This window comes from Marmota marmota, unplaced genomic scaffold (assembly GCF_001458135.2).
Source record: "Marmota marmota marmota unplaced genomic scaffold, marMar, whole genome shotgun sequence".
Lineage (NCBI taxonomy): Eukaryota > Metazoa > Chordata > Mammalia > Rodentia > Sciuridae > Marmota > Marmota marmota.
In genome coordinates this window covers 32,170,705-32,185,678 of record NW_026000016.1, presented here as the reverse complement: position 1 = coordinate 32,185,678, position 14,974 = coordinate 32,170,705, and the positions used below count along the sequence as shown (strand labels likewise).

The 14,974-nt window shown below is 36.6% G+C and overlaps 1 protein-coding gene across 4 annotated transcripts in view; it reads left to right on the top strand.

Annotated features, from left to right (window-relative positions):
- Kcnk2 (potassium two pore domain channel subfamily K member 2) overlaps nucleotides 1-3,079 on the top strand; it is a 186,234-nt gene extending 183,155 nt beyond the window's left edge. For all 4 annotated transcript variants that reach the window (XM_048809384.1, XM_048809386.1, XM_048809385.1 and 1 more), the window contains one exon: nucleotides 767-3,079. In XM_048809384.1, coding sequence (XP_048665341.1) covers nucleotides 767-1,084 — 318 coding nt within the window. In that variant the 3' untranslated portion in view covers nucleotides 1,085-3,079. The remainder of the gene's footprint in view (nucleotides 1-766) is intronic.
- The last annotated feature ends 11,895 nt before the right edge of the window (nucleotides 3,080-14,974 follow it).

Genomic DNA, 14,974 nt, shown 5'->3' with positions numbered 1-14,974 from the left:
ATTAGCTCAGCCATTCTGTTAAGTGTGCACAGTGAAGATGCCTATTCTACAGCCAAAGGACTGGCAGCTCAGACAGGTGGATTTGCAAACATTGAGCAAACATTCATTCACAAATCATGCCTTAGGCTTTATTGTTCCCCAAGCTTGCCTCCAAATAGACTCACCAGTTCTCATTTCTTTGCTTTCTCTGAAAGAAAAAAAAAAAACCCAAATATTGTATTGCTTACTTAGGAATTATAGAATTCTTAAATGACCATTAAGAGGTTGTGCACACTATTTTTGAGCTCTGAAACCAGGATTTATATTCTGAGCAAACAGCATCACTGTAGCCCACCTAGGTTACCTGATTCATATTCCAGATTCTTTTCTTCTTCTTTGCTGCTTTTATTATGTCTCACTGACTTTTTCTACACTTAAATACTTCATCAAGTTACATACATATCAAAAAATATATAAATACCCCAAATGGCTTTAAAAGCATTTAGAGATTGCCTATTTATAGCATCCAAAGTTTCTATGACAGGATTCATGTACCAAAAAACACAAGTCTATCTAGTGAAATATAATTTTATGTAGAGTGTTTAAGATAATCATTAATTTTAGAGTCATATTACACTAATGACATTGACAGATTGCCAAATTTACAAAAAGCTACTCTAATTTTCTTTCTAAAGCCCCCAAATAAAATGAACAGAGGATAAAACACACAAGATATTGGCCATGTCTTTGATATACCCTTAATCTCTTCCTGATCTCTGTTCTCCAGGTGGGAGAGTTCCGAGCACATGCTGCAGAGTGGACAGCCAATGTCACAGCCGAATTCAAAGAAACCAGGAGGCGGCTCAGTGTGGAGATTTACGACAAGTTCCAGCGTGCCACCTCCATTAAACGCAAGCTCTCTGCAGAACTGGCTGGGAACCACAACCAGGAGCTGACTCCTTGTAGGAGGACCCTGTCAGTAAATCACCTGACCAGCGAGAGGGACGTCTTGCCTCCCTTATTGAAGACTGAAAGTATCTATCTGAACGGTTTGACGCCACACTGTGCTAGTGAAGAGATTGCTGTTATTGAGAACATTAAATAGCCCTCTTTTGGAAGAGCCTTAGGCGTAGCCATAGGTGAGGACTGCTATCTGCTCTTTATGACTGTTGCTGGTAGCATTTTAAAAATTGTGCATGAGCTCACAAGGGGAAGCAAATAGATACACCCATCACGGTCATGTACCATCAAGAGAATTGGGAATGCTGAGCCAGCACTGTCTCTCTGATGATGCTTGTAAAATGGTCCACTTTCTTTGATGAGTGGAAGGATAAGCAATGTCTGATGCCTTTTTATGGCCAGACTGTTTTCCTCCCCTTTTTCCTAATGTGCCATAAGGCCTCAGAATGAATTATAATTTGTTTTTTGGTAATAATGTAGCTTTGAAGGATCAGTCCTTAACTTTTCAGGGTCTACCTAACTGAGCCTAGATATGGACCATTTATGGGTGACAACATTTCTTTTTGTAAATGGCAAGAAATTCTTATGCAGCCTTTTACCTAAGAAATTTTTCTGTCAGTGCCTTATCTTATGAAGAAACAGAACCTCTCTAGCTAACGTATGGTCTCCCCTTCCCTGCCCCCACCCTAGGCTCCCCTCTGCAGTCTTTTCCCCCCAGTACTCCCTTTTGAATACCATACCTTGCTGGAAACAGTGTGTTAAGTGACTGAAGTGGTGATGCCCGAAGAAGAAATAGATTCCAAATTTGAAAGACATTGAAGCAACACTCAGAAACTCTAGCATTAAAGGCACTGCAGAGAAAGGAGGTGCAAAGATGGGCCCTATGAGTATTTATTTGACTCAGGTACCAGTGGTACATACATACAGTATAATAATTACCAGGCTGGTAACATTGGCTGCTCCCAACCAGTCTCTTTATCCCTGGCAGTATTTTCGAATATCTGAAAATTTATCATTTATTAATAACTATACATTTTTAAAGGCAGAAGAAAGTAAGTATATATATATATATATATATACATATATATATATATACATGTATATGCGTATATGTGTGTATATATATATATATATATATATATATATATATATATATGTATGTATGTATTTATATGATCTGACCGAAGAAAGCTGTTACAGATAGGTATTACAAGAGGTGATTTTAAACAGTTGGTGCAAATTCATTCTGATGAAAAGAAAGTAGCAAAACAATGTGTTAACGAGTATTTGCTAATAAGCATTTTACTGCCAGTTTCTACTTGCTTTTTGATATATGAAAGACTTATATCACTTTCTTTCCTTGACGGCTTTTGCCATACAAGGGGAGGTGATACACAGTGAGAGGAACATGCAGTCCAGCCCTCTGTGGGTACCTTTGGAATTGTGACTGGGTGTGAGAACAGAAGTGGCAACTGGAATCACTGTGATTTTGCACACGGGAAAATGCAGAGTGCCGGCAGAATTTGTCTCTGACATTAGAGAAAACGCTGTTATAGCACAATCTAAATCTTGAGAGTTATTTTTTTTTTAAATAGAAAGGCTGATAATCCTTTTGAGTTTAATTTTATATCCTGTAATTCTTTGGATGTTTCCAGGATTCAGAGGAAAATTCAGAAAAATTTACTGTGCTCAGTAAATCGCTACCCTTTCCTTTATTTTCATACTCAGATCTGCTGTACATTGTATATATAATTTTTGAAATGCATAAAGAAAATGATTTCCCTATATATAATTGCAAAATTGATTTACTTTGTTTTTGAGGGGGGTGGACATATCTGAACAAGCGGCATTCAGATTAGACTCTTAAAAAAATAAACCCAGGATCTTTAAAAAGCAAACTAATAGACAGTTATTTTCCAAAATTTACATTTAAACTAAAAATGTAAATATCCTGTTAACTTGTTAAAGGTACTTTTATAAACCTAAAAAATTCTAACCAAAATTTTAGGAAGTCAGGCTCTTTTAGAAAGAAAGCTACATCCATTTCCTCAACAACTGTTCTGAAAGTTCATATGGTGGAATGCACCATGTATAAACTGTGAATTGTATTGACAAATAAAGTTTGTAATGAAAGACAGCATTTTCTGAGTCTCCTGCTTGCTGCTGAGAATCTAGATCTGATTCTGGCTAAGTCAAACTATAGGATGTCACTTTTCATGCCTGATTTTTTGTGGCATCTTCATTCACAATATTCAAGAAATATTTCTGATGCAGTAATGCTTCCTTTGTTAAATCACACAGAGTGTTCTTTTTTGGAGGCTATTTATCTAAATAAATATGCTAGAAATTCATTTTTTAATATGATATTTGAAATAACATATATATTCAAGATTTTTTCCATTATGTCAATATTTTATCACGGATGGACCTTGCTTCTAAAGTAGCTGAACACAAGCAACTGATTATTTTTTGTAAGAAAAAGGAAACCAAGCATCCTGATAGTATAGAAGCTCACATAAAGCAGTCATCAACCAAACTTTTAGACCTCAGACCTCAAATATTGGACTCCTTATTTTGTCAGTCTCCTTCATAAATTTACTGATTCATTTTAAAACAATTTGATGTTCCCTAAATATCTGAAAACCCTTCCCAACAATATCCTTAGGATTGGGGAAAATTTACCAAAGCCTAGTTAATCAATAATTAATTATATCTCAAACTTTATTTGGTTTACCCTAAGGGGAGAACACTGAAAAGGATTTTGACATAGTCTGGAATTTCTAGTGTGTTTATTTTTTTAGTGGAGCCGTATAAGAGTAAGGAGTTTTACCTTGAAGGACATTTGAAAAAATAAAATTAAGTACTAGAACCAGAAAGAATTGGAAACTCTCTGGTCTGTATTCTTAGACATGGCTCATAGACAGTGCCCTCATCCACCCTTCAGCAACTAAGTGTAGAAGTAATTCTTTTAGAAAACTTTCAATTTTTTTGTGGAGATCTATATACTTTACTCTATGGTTTATGCCACATGCCTTAGTTTCCTCCCCCAAAATATATCGTTCTTGAAATGAAGGAAAAAGTGAAATTTCTGAAACCAAAAGGGAATTGAATAACATGCTTTTTTGGCTGTCAAAGTAAAGGAGGGCACAGTTATAGGGCTTTCTCAAATTCCAAGGAACATGTGACATATAAGATAGACCAAATTCCACCTCACTCTGTGTCAAAACTCAATACAATTTATTTATTTTTTATTCTTAAAGCTGGAAGTTCAGAAAGACTTAGAAAACAAGGAATGCCAAAAATCAAACTTAAGATATTCTGAAAACTTGAGATAGCTATTTTTGCTTAGGAACTAAAGGTCTGGATCAACTTTTACTTTTTTGTCTTATTGCTTTAAATTTTTGATGTTCTCATAAAATCATAACTTATTTGTGGTTTGCATTTCTTATTAAAGTGTGAGTATAAATTTGTTTTGAATAAAGATGTCTCTATTTGAATCTCATTAACTATTAAAATTAATATATGATTTTGCTTTAGCATGAGTTGACTGAAATGTTCTTTTACAGTGAAACATACTGGCTCTGAACGCGCTTATGTGTCAGTTTCAAGGTAGCATGCAGTAACCTGGTTACTTTTGATAGAAACTTTGGAGGTAACTTATTTTCATATTAATAAGGAAAGCATCGTGAGCTACCTGTTTTTTGCATCCACAGCCCCAACACAAAGGTCAAAGTCTCTTTTGTGATATTTTTCCACCCATCAACTACTCTTTCCTGAAAGATGGGATTGGTTCCAAGAACCAGGAATTGTGACTCTGGTCTTTTGTTTTGACTCAATGCTGTTTGTTCAATAAAACCCAGCTTATACTATTTCTAATATTCATAAAACGATTTATTATTTCCTTAGTTTTAGCTTTATAAAACATTTCTACTTTGTCAACATGTCTTAATTTATAATTCTTTTTTATTTTGATTTGGTATGTCTCTTCAAAATAGTTCTATGCATTAATCCCAAACTCACTTCCTACCTAGTCTTCATTCTGTATGTTTTCTATACTTAGTCTTGAATTTCTCTCTGGCTTCCAGGTCCACCTAGCTAACTCTCACTGGATATTTCCACTTCTTTTATTTAAATTAATTAATTTATTTATTCTAATTAGGTATATATGACATCAGAATGCATTTGATTCATTGTACACAATTGCAGCACAACTTTTCATTTCTCTGGTTGTACACCATGTAGCGTCATACGATATGTGCAGTCACACATGTACCTAGGGTAATGAAGTCCATATCATTCCACTAACTTTCCTACCCCCAGGCCCCCTCTCCTCCCCTTTGGCCAATCACAGTTCCTCCATTTTCCCCATGCCTCCCCCCTCTGCATTTTGGATCAGCATCCACTTATCAGAGAGAACATTTGGCCTTTGGTTTCTAGGGTTGGCTTACTTCGCTTAGCATGATATTCTCCAATTCCACCCATTTACTTGCAAATGTCATAATTTTATTCTCTTTCAATTCTGAATAATATTTCGTTGTGTATATATACCACAGTTCTTTATTCATTTATCTATTGAAGGGAATCTAGGTTGGTTCCACAGTTTAGCTATTGTGAATTGAGCTGCTGTAAACATTGATGTGGCTGCGTTACTATATTATGCTGGTTTTAAGTCCTTTGGATATTTTTACTTCTAAAAGGTATCTTGACACACCCAAGAATCCCACCATCTTTCCTCAACCATTGCCCTTTTCTGGTGTCATCTATTTCTGACAGTGGTACCACCATCCGTCTGCTGAGCAAATTGTCTTTGATATCTTTTTCTTTTCCTCCATTTTATGTCCACCTAGCACTAAGCTCTAATGACTTATAGCCTACATAAGACTTAAATTTGTACCTCTCCATCACTGTTACCTTATTCTAAGCCATTATCTTTCCATTTTTGCATGCTCCTGTCATTGCAATGCTCTATTTAATATGCAAATTGGATCATATCATTCTCTAATTTAAATATACTATTCACCTTTCATTATTTTAGGAGTAAATCCAGAATCTCTCAAATGGTCCAAGGTCTCTTTTGGTCCACTTTATGCCATCTTCTCCATACTCACCTTATATCACTCTCTACCTCTCTGTACCTCAGGCTATTGGATTACTCTCTTCTGTCTCAAGTTTATGTAGATGTTGGTTGTTCTTCTTGCCTGGGATGCTCACTCTCTTTTTACTCCTCAAAACCTTTTTCAATTAACACTCTCCTGCTCATTCTTCAGAACACAGCTCAAGAATCACTTTCTCTGATATCTCTTATACGATATCAATTCAGGTACACTTCTAACATTCTCTTTAGAATTCTATTCCTTTTAATCAGCTTATGGTTCGATATTAATCACTACTTTTATTTGATATTATTCATGTCACTAGGTTGTAAATCATTTATATTAGCTTACTATTTTATTCCCAGAAACTAGCAAAGTACTCTTAGTAGGTGATCAAAAAATGTATGGGAAATGAATGAAGATAAATGCAGGTATTTAACTGTTTTAACAGTTTGAAGTATCTTTGTGTATGGTATTCCAATTTTTTTCAGCTACACAAACATTAATTTGTTCTCTTCTGGTAGCTTATCGGTAAATGTAATATACAAATAGGAGTTACTTCTAGTAACTGACAAGCTGGTGCTAGTTACTAATTGTGTGAATATTTTAAAAAACAAAGTCAACTCTTCCATTAGAGAGCATTATTTGGCACTACACATGCTTACTTTTTGTCAACAAGGATTTTGTTATTTTCTTTTCCAAGTTTTTACTCACAGTAGATACTATCAAAGCCTTCCAATTACAATTCAATTCTAATTTCACTTAGAAATAAACTTCAAAACATATTTGAAAATACTAGTAAGTGGGTGTGTTTTATTGGTAGAAAGCTAAATGAACATTTATTGACTTTGTCATAAAAAATTTAGCTTTTTCATGCTTAAACAACTTTAGAAGCAGTCTGGGAAGGAATCCATTATTTGGACCATTTGAGCTGAAACCAGTAGGGAATATTAGTCATTTGCATGATGTAAATTTTAAATTAACTCAGAATATTGGATTTAATTCCATTGATGTTCAATTTTGTAGGTGGTAACACTTTTTGAACTATATATTTAATGGTGAGTAAAATGTACTCTATTTTGTCATAGTCCATTTTGATAAAAAACACCTAGACACTTAAAAATATTATTAACATCAGAGTGTATGTTTCTGGAATTTTATTAGTAATTTTTAAACAAACTTCACTAAATGACATTCACTAAATGTCTGGTCCAAATTCAAATTTTGTCATTGACCAAGTGTTTCAGAGTTGGGAAGATACAACATCACAATACTGTCAAGGCATCTAAGTAACCCATCTTGTTTCTTAGGTGAGCAATTCGGGGATGAATGAATGAAGGATGACATTGTATGTGCAAACTAAACATTACCTGCTTATGGTTTACCTCATCAACATTTATCAAGAGCCTTTAATGTGTCACTCACTTCAAATACTAATCCAAATCCATATCAACTCTCTAGTAAGTGAAGAGCCGTGGATAAGACAGAAATGAAGACAAGTGACTAAATACACAATACATTTTTTTAAAAAAAGGGTATACAAAGAACTACTAGGAGTTCTACGAGTACTCTGAGGAAGGAAAAGCTATGAGTCTTGAGTTGAAAAAGGCTTTGGAAAGGAACTCATATCTACATGATATGTAGAAGTTCACTGGATTTCATATACATTTTAATGGATTTTATATATATTTGAATTAAAATAATTTATATATATATCTGTATATATATGAATTAAAACACTAGATTAGGCACTAATGTGTTGTTTTGTATGGACTGAACAGAGGTCTCTGGCATTGGTGCAGCATGCCTGAGCCCATAAGATGTGGAGTCGGCCAGCCTAAGTTCAGCCTTCTGCCCTTCCACACTCTACACAATTTTCCTTTGTTGTTTTTCAACATCTAATGCCTCATTTTCCTCATAGATAAAATAAAAGGTAACATGAGTTCCAATTCTTAGGATTATTACGTGGTTTAAGTGAACACATACATGTAAGATGTTTACTGTGATTTGTGGAGTGTTCCAAGGGATCAACAAGTATTTGCCAATTAGGACACAAGTGCTACAACTCATAGTAACACACGATATATAAATAAGAAGAATGAAGGCTGGAAGGATTGATTGGAATGGGGTGGTGAAGATGTCCAGCTGCCAGGCATTGGGGTGATAAGTTAGGACAAAGAGCCAAATTTAAAGGAGCAATCAATCTTGTATTCACTTACTCAGGGAACAAATGAGAAAGGCACAAGTCCCCAGTGCTCCACTCTCACAGAATGGTGTTAGGTGGGAGTCAAATGACCAGTAACGGATGAGTGGAGCAGTCTCAGTGCGGAAAAGCCCTGGTGAAGTTTAGACCTTAAATGTTCCCCAAATGCCATGCATTGAAGGCTTAGCCTATGACATAATTGGGAGGTTATGGAATCTTGAGGAGGCCTGGTGGAAGAAAGTTAGGTTATTGGGAGCATATCCTTGAAGGCGACATTGGGACTCTGGCCCCTTTTTCTGTCTCTCTCTCTCTCTCTCTCTCTCTCTCTCTCTCTCTCTCTCTCCCAGCTGTGGTGAGGTGAGCAGCTCTGCTTCACCATACACCCCCTGTCATGATGTTCTGGCCTCACCACAAGCTCAACACAGTGGGGCCAAATGACCATGCACAGAAACCATCTTTCTTCCTCTTTAGTTATTTATCTTAGTTATTTGTCACCAAGACAGAAGCTGACTAGTATATTCTATACCCAAGGCTTCTGACTTTTCATAGACCATGGAGGCTGCAGATGGGGAAGGTGGAAAGGGGCAAGGAGTGGAAATTGAATGATAGTGGAGAAAAAGTGCATCAACTGAGGCTCCAAATGTAGAGGTCTCCAAATGGAGCTCCTGGGCCTGAGTTCTTGACTATAGCTCCTCTAGAAAATTATAATGCATTGGCTGTGCACTGAGTCTGGTGTGGAAAGGGCAGCTTCCCCCACCATTCCTGCCAGGCAAAGACTCAAAACTGCCTGCAGTTAGGTCCAAAAGATCACACACAGCACTTTGACCTAAAACCACACTGCTCAGACTCCTTTTTTCTGATTAGGAACATGGAACTGGGAGAAGGCAAGAAAAAACTTGAGAATAAGATGGATGTTTTAAATTTAAAGTATTTGTTGGATCTCCACAGTGAGGACCCTCTATAAGGAGCTAGAATATTCATAGGAGCCTGAGTCAATGATCCCAGGTATAGAAATGAATGTGGGTATATCTGACATTAAGAATGCTTCATGTTAATAAAGAGAAAGTAAAGTCAGTAGAGTTGACATGATTGTTTTTAAAATCCCTCTCTAAATATTAACCTGGTCTTGAAAGCTCTATGTATGTCATGCATATTTCATTGCAGGTAAAAAAAAAAAAACTGAATTAAATAAGAAAGTCTTAGAACATTTTCCACCCAAATGTTAACAAGGCATTTCTTGGTACTTTAATAATTACTATGCACATTTTCTTTATGGTAAACAGTTTTCAACAGCAAAGCATATAAGTATGTGAATTTTTTTAACCTTGCCAATATTATTTCATTTGGTGTTATTAATTTTTGCATATATTCCCAAGACACAGTCTTCTCTTGAAAAGAGAATTATAATTAACTCATGCAGTAAACTAGAAAACTACAAATGAGGAAATACGTGTCAGCACCAGTAGATTCTGTTGATGCCTGAGCCAGGTGGCCTTTGCTGGTCCACTGGCCCCCTCACTAGCTGCTCTCTGTAGCTCTACCCTTTATTGGAGGTGATGCAGATCAGAAGCCACCCACAGGGAGGTTACACAGCTCCAGCCCCACCCTAATGTGGGCAACCCAAGGTCAATATTTGATACAAGGATACCAAAAGGCAAATATCTTTGCCTTATGGTGGCCCTATTTCTGTCTTACAATTTACAATCTGGAGCATTCTGTGGGCCTTGGCTGAGGCTAGAGTCTAAAGGAGACCACATCCTTGCTTAGAGTCTTCCTCTGCACTTTCTTGTTGCCCTCACTCAGTTTCTTCGTAGTGCACAACTCCAACTACCACATTTATCTGAGTCAAGGGCTCAGGCTCTGTTTTGAAGACAATTGTAGAAATTGTACATAGGAACAGAAGTTCAAGGTCTATGGTAAAAGAAATTAAATTTAAAAAAATTGAGAAGTGATGACCCTGAACCACTTATGTGGCTTTTAGTTTCTGGGCAGCTAAAGTGAAAAATGAAAATGAAAATTTTCAATGATTTGTTTCTTATTGGCCATGATAAGAAAGTATATCCATGTTTCAGGACAGAGTTCTAACAATAAAAATTTTATACAGGGTTTATTGGTCAGCTTTTCATCCCTATAACCAAAATATCTGACAAGAGCAACTTAGAAGAGGAATTGCTTATTTTGACTTGCATTTTCAGAGATCTAAGTCCATGGTTGGCTCACTCTATTGTTCTAGGCCAGAGGTGAGGCAGAACATCATGGTAGAAAGCTATAATGGGGGAAGGCTGCTTATCTCATGACAGCTGGGAAGCACACAGAGAGATAGGAAAGGGATAGGGACAGGTCTAGTCCTCAAGGGAGAGACAGATATAGCCCTAAACAGAGAGACAAAGGCCATGCCCCCAGTGACCAACTTCTTTGAGTCATGACCCACCTGCCCATATCTTCCACCACCTCCCAAAAAAGTCATTCAAATTATTAATCCACCAAATGGATTAATCCACTAATAAGATCAGAGCCTTCATGATACAACCATTTCACTTCTGAACATTGCTTCATTGCCTACATGAGATTTTGGGGTTATTCTAGATCCAAATCATAACACAGGTCTTTGTACAGATAACACAAAGTGGTTCGGGGTAACCTACACATAATATACCTACACACACACACACACACACACACGTGCATGCATGCACACACACACACAAACACACACAAAGTTCCAGTGATCTCCATGAAAGTTTCTATATTAATTCTACAAATATAATGGTATAGCACCAATTTTAGGTTGATGAAAACATTATAGGTCAAAATAATAAGATTCAAGCATGCATTTTTCTGGCATATATCCTTACAAAGTACTGAATTTCCATAGTATTGTTTGACAAGCTTCAGTGTCTCTAAGAATGACCAGAAACTTGGCTTAAAATGTAAATTTCTAAGTCCCATCATCAGAGAAGCATGCCTGTCTACCAGTTTGTTCAAACCCACTGTATTAGGGTTCTCTAAAGGAACAGAATCCAAAGGAAGTATAATTATAAAAAGGGGATTTATTAGGTTGGCTTACATGACCAGAAGCTGGAGAGTCCACAATGGCTATCTGCAGGCTGGAGAGCTGGGCAGGCCAAAAGGCTGAAGCCCCAGAACAAGAGGACTCAACAGTGCTACCCTAGTGTGAGATCAAAGGCTTCTGGAGAACAACTGGCAGAGTCTGCTTTGGAAGAGTGAAGAAGAGACAGTCTGACATCCTCAGGGGATTGTAGCAGCAATCAAGAATCTGTTCAAGGGCTGGGGTTGTGGCTCAGGGGTAGAGTGCTTGCCTAGCATGGTGTGAAGCACTGGGTTCAATTCTCAGCACCACATATAAGAACAAATAATTGAAATAAAGGTCATTCAACATCACCAAAAAAATTTTTTTTTAAAGTCTAAGGAGAATCAAGCTTACAACTGCTGCTGCTTCCTTGTTCTCCCAACTTTTATTCCATCCAAGCCATCATGCTATTGGATGGTGCTGCCCATGCTTTGGGAAAGTCTCCATTTCAGTTGGCTATCCCACATGCCAATCATTCCTAGACACACCCATAAACCTCTTTATCCTGGGTATATCTTAATCCATTCAAGTTGACAATTCAAATTTACGATTACACCCATGGAATTAAACTGATGCTGAGGGAGGCTACCTTCAGCTCCTTCTGTGTTGACTTAATTCAATTCCAGTACCAAACACAGAGTTCCTTGAGTAGGTTTAGACTGAGTGGCTCTTTTGAGCCACTGTAATTCAAAATTCTTACATTGCTCCATCCATGGATAGCCATAATAACCAAGGGAAGTGGTCAGTTCAACTGCAGTTCAATCTGCTATTCTTGCCACAGGTCTGCTTTACTACATTTGAATTTTGGAGATAAGTAGCCTAGGAATAAACTTTTCTCAAGACCCTTTTACCTAGAGACTCATGTAAACTTTTCAGCCTTTCCCCACATGTTCTCAGAAGAAGTCTGTCTGATGCCATGGAATAGTTTGCCTGTAAAGGTTTTAATCTTATCTAAATTCAAATAGCAATTTCCTTCAGTAAAATGAGGCTCTTTAAAAGTTTCAGCAGAGGAAGCACAAACACATTTCCTATTAATTTGTGGATGCTGTCCCATGATAAGGCTGAATTATAAATTCTTGATGTTTACAGCATGATAAAGTCTTACAACCAAGCGATGGAACAGGCCCAACATTAGTTTTCATGAATTATTTTGGCAAAAGCTCTTAGCAAAACAATATCTGTTTAATCAGACCCTGATAATTTTGCATCAATTAGATGTAGCTGTGCCCTCTTCACAGTATGAAGAGCAAAGATTAGGGAAGTTTTTAACTTTTGCACACCAGTAAGCTAAGAGCATCTGGCCTTTTTTTGAATTTCTCTAAATTGACTGCTTTGAAATTGTTCCTTAACTAGACGAATCAGCTTTCTCATTGATGTGACTATAAAGTATCAAAGCTCCATGTGAGCTTTTCCCAAAAATATTTAGTGAAGCACTATCTTTCAAAATACTTGGGTGTGGGGGAGGAGTAAAGTTTTGTGGTTAAAAAAAAAATTGGAATATACTGTATAGTATGTCCTATTCCTTGAAGATCCACAACTAAGTCAGGAAACTAAAACTTGAGAGCTCCTACAACAATCTTTATTAGTTAAATCATATTAAAATTAAGCAAATTATAACAGGCATCTTTATTTTGCAATGATTCTACATACCAGGGATCCAGCATGAGGTCTTACATGGGGCTGCAGTCTGACTGTTGTCCAGAGCCTGAGACTATATCAGAGATGGCTCCCCTCATGGCTGTTGGCAGGAAGCCAAAGTGCTTCACCACATGCCACTATCCACCCTGCCTGAGTGTTCTTAGGACATGGCAGCTGGCTTCCCACTGAATGAGTATCTAAGAGAGAGCGAGAGAGAAAACAAGAAGCCACAGTGTTTTTTATGACCTAGTTTCTGCAGTTACACATAAGTCACTTTCACTTAAATTCTACCCATTAAAAGTAAACCATCAGGCCAAGCTCTTACTGGAAGAGAGAGGAAGTAGAATGTACATCCAAAGTATATACACAGATCTGTTAGACCTGATCTTCATGAAACCAACTAAACTGAATTCTACATTTAAGAAAGTCATATTTGATTTCAGATGGAAGCTTAAGTTTTTTGATAACGTGAGCTAATAAAATGGTTTTGGGATAGATCATTACTTATGAGAAAATTCATAACCCATATTTTGCATACTTTACAAAGGTAAACCTTGCAAAGAAAAGGAAAACTGGGTATCAGAGGTATAGGATATATTTGTTATAAATGAAATGTATTCCATATTGCTGAATATTTAAGCATGCCATTATTACAAATCATATATATATTTCACCTTCAGAAAATATGTTTTTATATAAATAGTATTTTAACATGATCTTTAATTACCTTCTGTGTAATGAAAAACATGTGATATGTTGATGTGTTGAGAGTTGGAAGAGTTTGCTATTAACCTCAAGCATAAACTCTGACAATACTATTGGAAATACAAATATTCTGTGTCACTCCTCTCCTACTTTAGTTGAATACATAGTCCAGCAGAGAGAATATCAAGAATGAGTAGCTTAATTTTTATTTCCAGGAGCTTTCTCACATGGGCAAAGCAGACAGTGTAAATACCTGTATTTGCCATAGAGTGGCCCTCTATTTCATGGACCTGGTCTAGAATTCCTGGCTAATTATTCCACAAATGTTTGTTTGAAATTATATGAAAAATGTGAATATCTCAATAAAAACCATATGCCAAACAAGTCATAACTGAATAAAACATTAATTTTATATATTATTGAACCTTTCTGTGGAGAGGTGGGTGGGTCCTGGGATTGAACCCAGGACCTCACATATGATAAGCATGTGCTCTACCACTAAACTACTTCCCCAGTCCCTATACTTTATTTTAAAGAGTCTATCAATTCATTACCCCTTATTCTTAATATATCTAATATACCACATCATACCAAAGATTTAAACAGATGATTGCTCCAGGCTTTCAGAACTTATTTCAGAATACTACATTCTCATTTATTTGTTAGACTAGATAAAATTGGCTTATAACAGTTTTGAAATAACAACTGATGATTTTTAAATGGAATTTCAGTAAGATATATTTAAAAAGGAATACACGATATGAATAGTATATGCCACCAGAATTATGAAGACACTGCTAGATTTGGGAGAGGAAAAGCTCATTCATCTCAAGTTTCACAGAAGACTTCATGGAAGAGTTGATATGTGAGATGTAATTAGCAAAGGTGGTGGGATTTTGAAATTAAGGAGAAGTGGATGATTTTGGAGTCCATTTACTCCTTCCACCTTTTATCCCCCACATGCAAAGATCATCATATCAGCTTGTATTGTATCTCCTATCTAGAGAATAAGTGTTACTATTTGAGTTGGCTAAGACTCCACTATGAAAACAGGGTAAGATATGCAAGAAAAGTATTTAGGAAGATACTTGTATTTATTTCCCAGAGTTCCTGTAATAAAGTATCACAAAATAGGCTTGAAACAACGTAAATTTGTATCTCACAGTTCCGGGATTCAGAAATCAGAAAACAAGGTGTGGGAAAGGCCATGCTCTCTCCAAGGCCTCTAGGGAGGACTTCCTCATCTGTTCTGGCTTCCAGTAACCCCAGGCATTTCTTCACTCCTGGCATCATAACACCATGCCT